The 4,185-nt window shown below is 38.4% G+C and overlaps 1 protein-coding gene across 2 annotated transcripts; it reads right to left on the bottom strand.

Annotated features, from left to right (window-relative positions):
* Positions 1 to 2,463: 2,463 nt before the first annotated feature.
* On the bottom strand, positions 2,464 to 3,977 carry LOC149243056 (TMV resistance protein N-like). Of its 2 annotated transcripts, XM_089367754.1 has the most exons (3): positions 3,882 to 3,977; positions 3,615 to 3,808; positions 2,464 to 3,520 (listed from the first exon to the last, which is right to left on the bottom strand). In XM_089367754.1, exons 2-3 carry the CDS (start codon positions 3,743 to 3,745, stop codon positions 3,001 to 3,003), a joined length of 651 nt encoding a protein of 216 aa, XP_089223880.1. In that variant the 5' UTR covers positions 3,746 to 3,808; positions 3,882 to 3,977; the 3' UTR covers positions 2,464 to 3,000. The 2 variants fall into 2 exon arrangements, with proteins under 2 accessions (XP_089223880.1, XP_089223879.1); XM_089367753.1 differs by having other exon boundaries at positions 3,615 to 3,963.
* Positions 3,978 to 4,185: the final 208 nt, after the last annotated feature.

Below are 4,185 nucleotides of genomic sequence, written 5' to 3'. Positions count from 1 at the left end.
GTGCATTACAATTCACTTTAGTTACATTTAGAATTAATAACATCACATCAATCACATGATTTATCCATGGAAATGGTACATATGATAATTAGATTGCCACCAGGAGGATCTAAATAATTAAGTTCCAATGTACTAAGTTAATGTAGGTTCTCCACAAAACATGTATATTGGGAAATGAAATTACAATGAATGATTCTCTATGCAACACACTAGGAATTGGAAATGATAATAATTCTAATAATTCTTTGAATGTATGGTTTTAATCCCATACTGACTCACTAACGTACTGCTCAATCTCCTTGACCTATGTGATACACTAGACTTTGGTTTTTTTTCGAAACTCCTTTGCTTTCTTGATCTCCCATAATCCTCTACCTCTCCCTCCTGGCACAATGTTCTTTAATTTCATGTACCATGTTAACATGTGGTCTAATAGTGGTATACAATTGTGCCACCTTTTTATATTCATCTAGTACCTATTTAACATTCCAAACTTTCTCACATACAAAAATATTTTGTTTGGGATCCTCCGATCCAACACAGTGAAAGAACGGAATTCGCATAGAAGGATCAACGTCCATTACCATTCTCTACGTAGTTCCACACTATGAAACTTTTGATTGATTTGTTTGGCATCCTAGATCTTGATTGACTACTTCCACTATTCTGATTATTATCACTATTCCCTTCACTATTTGGATTTAATTATAATAACTTACTGGGTGATCTTACTTCTTGACGTAGGTGATAAACTCATCTTAAATAAAATCTCTCTGCTTGTCCTCCATTTATAAGGCCGGCATAGTTCGCCCTAATTTGCAGTAGGTGGTGATATCATACCCAAAAGATTCGCTCTCCTAATGGATATACATTCTGCCAGATTGGCTGGATCTGGCTACTTTCTAAATTTAACTTGACTCGACTACCTAAATTTAATGTACTTTAACAAATACAACCTCTGTCTGTGCTAAGTTTGCCCTATTTAGCTGTAGGCGGTGATCATACTGGCTCTCCCAGTGGACATAAATTCCGGCAGCTTGGCAAAATCAGGGATTACTTCTTTCAGTCCATCGGATTTATAGAATCGATCAATCCATGCGCTCAGCAATGGCATTTTCTCTGGATCTATTAAAACGCTATCGGTAGCCTTTGATAATCACTGACAAACCACCCAATGCGATGTCAAGCAAGCCGAGACCTCACTTTTTTTTTCGAGGTAATGAATGCTGTGGAAGCCACCTGTAATCAAGAAATATGTTATATTTACTATCTGTTTTTTTTATTTTTATTAATACAGAAGCGTTTTTTATTTAAAAAAAATGGCGTTTTTTATTTAAAAAAAATTGGTTCCGAGATAACTCATAATATTGAACCAACAACAGAATTTGAAGCCCAGAACCATTCACATTCCGGATTGTTTTCCAAAATGCAGCAAGGTCCCGTATAAAATTACTCTTTACAAGTTTTGTATTTTATGCAACACTTTTTACAAATTTTGTATTTTATGCAACACTTTATACTAGGTATAAAGGATCTTTCCAAAAAATTAATTGCATTTCATTCTGGTTTCTATTACATTCTACACCAAAGCTTCCTTTTCATTATGGTTTCTATTACATTCCTAATCAACGCACATTGAACAGCGGAATGACAGCTACAGTATCGGAGAGATACATTAAAAACTTGTTGGCAAGCAAAAAATTTTCAGATGCATATACATTTTTTTTATCTGTTTCTTTCTTTCTTTTTGTACTAGCAGCCTGTTGCTTCTTGGGTTCAAGCCAAAAAGCAGCCTGTTGCTTCTTGGGTTCAAGCCCTAAACGACTCACTATAGGGGATTTGAATCTGAATCTGTGTTGTTTCAACAAACTTATTAACGAATTGAAATGCCCCTGGGGCTACATTTTTTCTCTCTTATCTTTGAACGTTTTTCAATTTAATTTAATAATACATCTACAAAATTAGCAACCATAAATTTTGAGCATTCTGGACAACAACCAAAAAGGGGAAAAAAAGAAGCATTCTTTACCACACTTTCACTATGGCACCATGTTTCCAATTCGCCACCGGTCATTTGTAAAGCTCTCAAATTCCGAATTCGAAGACAAGAAGGCAGGGAAGTGTCTGGACACTTACTCCAGCAAAGCCATAGAAGCTGATCCGCTTGTTTCAGAAACTCGGATATGCTTCTCAAACAATTACCTTCGGCCCTCAATAGGTGCAACGTGCTCATATCAACATAAGGCTGCAAAGAGTTGTGGAACGACTGGTCAGGTATTCCTTGAACCCTGTTTATCCCGCGCACCTGAATTATTATCTGAAAACTGTTAGAAAACAATATGGACTTACTCGTAAATCCAAACAGTATTAACAATATATAACTTGTAAAATTTTCAGAACTAACATTTTGATTCAAACACGTACATTTGGTTGTATAACCGCATTACGAAAAAGGCCGTCAGTGGGGTGCCAAAGACGACGATGACATCTCGGAAGTTCTCTATCAGCGAAATCTCTGCCCAAGTCTCTGAGGTGATCGTGCATTTTTATACGGTTTTGACAGTCGATCTCCAGAATACACTTGTACTCTAGGTTCTGCAGATTCAGCTTTCCTCCCCAACCAGATCTGTCCCATATGCTTATGGCCAGATCTTTATCTTCTTCTATGAAGAAACAGGCAATATCTAAGAATATCTCTCTTTCCTGGGTGTCGAGACTGTCGTAACTAATCCTAAGACTGTTTTGTATTTCGGGGGGAAGTACTAAACCCGATAATTTCAGCAATTGGGCTTCCCAATACTCTAAATATTGTTTATAAAGATGAGACCCTAGCACTCTGAGAGACAATGGCAATCCATCACACGCATCCAAAAACTTTGCAACCACTTCTTCAAATCCCGCACGGGGTTTAGGCTCCTGAAAGGCATGCATGCAGAAAAGCCTTTGTGACTGTTCTCTGTCGAGGCCTGACAGCTTGTAAATCAACGAGACTCCGTTGGTTTAAAGAAAATCCCTATTGCGAGATGTAAGTAGGATTAAGCTATCGGAACTAAGAATATCTTTAAGAGGTGAAAATAATGCTTTTAACTGCCTGGAATCATTGATATCATCCAAAATTATGAGGGCTTTATAACCCAAGAGACGATGAGAAAGCTCTGATTTACCTTCAACAATGTTACTAACTGCCAGATCCCCTGAAGTCAAGCCTTGGAGGAGTTTATTTTGAACAGAAATTAAAGAAGTTTCGGCTCTCACATCTTCCAAAAAACAAGATCCACGGTAGGCTGACCTGTTGCGGTTAAAGAACTCTAATGCCAAGGTTGTCTTCCCTACACCACCAGAACCCACAATCCCCACAACCTTGGTCTCCACGCTGGGTCGCTGCTGCAGCATCACTGTTTTCTCAAAATCTTGTAGCTTTTCGTCCAAACCAGTTGGATATTCAGCTACAAACAGTTGAGGCTTTCTAATTTTTTCTTCCACCAATTGAACTACGTTCTCCAGGAGTTTGCCTTCGTCGCTGGTTATTCACAGTAAAACCAAACGTGAGTGCGAAAAACTTCGTTTATCAATACAATCAAACTATTAGGGACACAGAAACTAAAAGTTCTTACCCATAATATGCCTTTAGCTCCAAACCGCAAGTGTGAAACCTCAAGCAATGCTTTTTTCCAATCTGCAATTCTTTGTTGTGGGTATCTCCTTTTCTTTTCATGACCTCGCAAGGCTTTACCATAGACTCCATTGTTGCCCGCCGCGCAACCAATAAATCTCAAGATTTGACCCAATAGTCCATGTTGCCTGTCATCTGTCCTGATCCGTAGATCACAAGGATTAACATTATAAAAGATTGGAATAACAGTAAGAATGAACTAAATTACCTTATCGTCTACAAAGGCAGCCCAGAAACGAGCAATGGCTCGGTCATATGGATCTTTGGGAATTCTTGCGAACAGGGTTCGATTTCAGGAGCAGCTCGGTCTTAGCTCTGAGATTCTCTTCCGCGAACTGGTAATCGATACCTAGCAAATGCCACTCGAGTCATACCGAACCGCTTTACCTGCCCCTTTTCTCCCCGTTTTTTTATTTCAGTTTTATTTTAGTTTTCGATCAACGATCGAAATTCGTTCAATCGTCTAACACCATCCAGATCGAAATTCGTTCAATCGTCTAACACCATCCATC

This window comes from Pinus tabuliformis, chromosome 8 (genome assembly GCF_031772625.1).
Source record: "Pinus tabuliformis cultivar Carrire ecotype Pingquan chromosome 8, CPIR1, whole genome shotgun sequence".
Taxonomy (NCBI): domain Eukaryota; kingdom Viridiplantae; phylum Streptophyta; class Pinopsida; order Pinales; family Pinaceae; genus Pinus; species Pinus tabuliformis.
The sequence above is the reverse complement of the archived record's forward strand: the minus strand, read 5'-3'. Positions and strand labels throughout refer to the sequence as shown.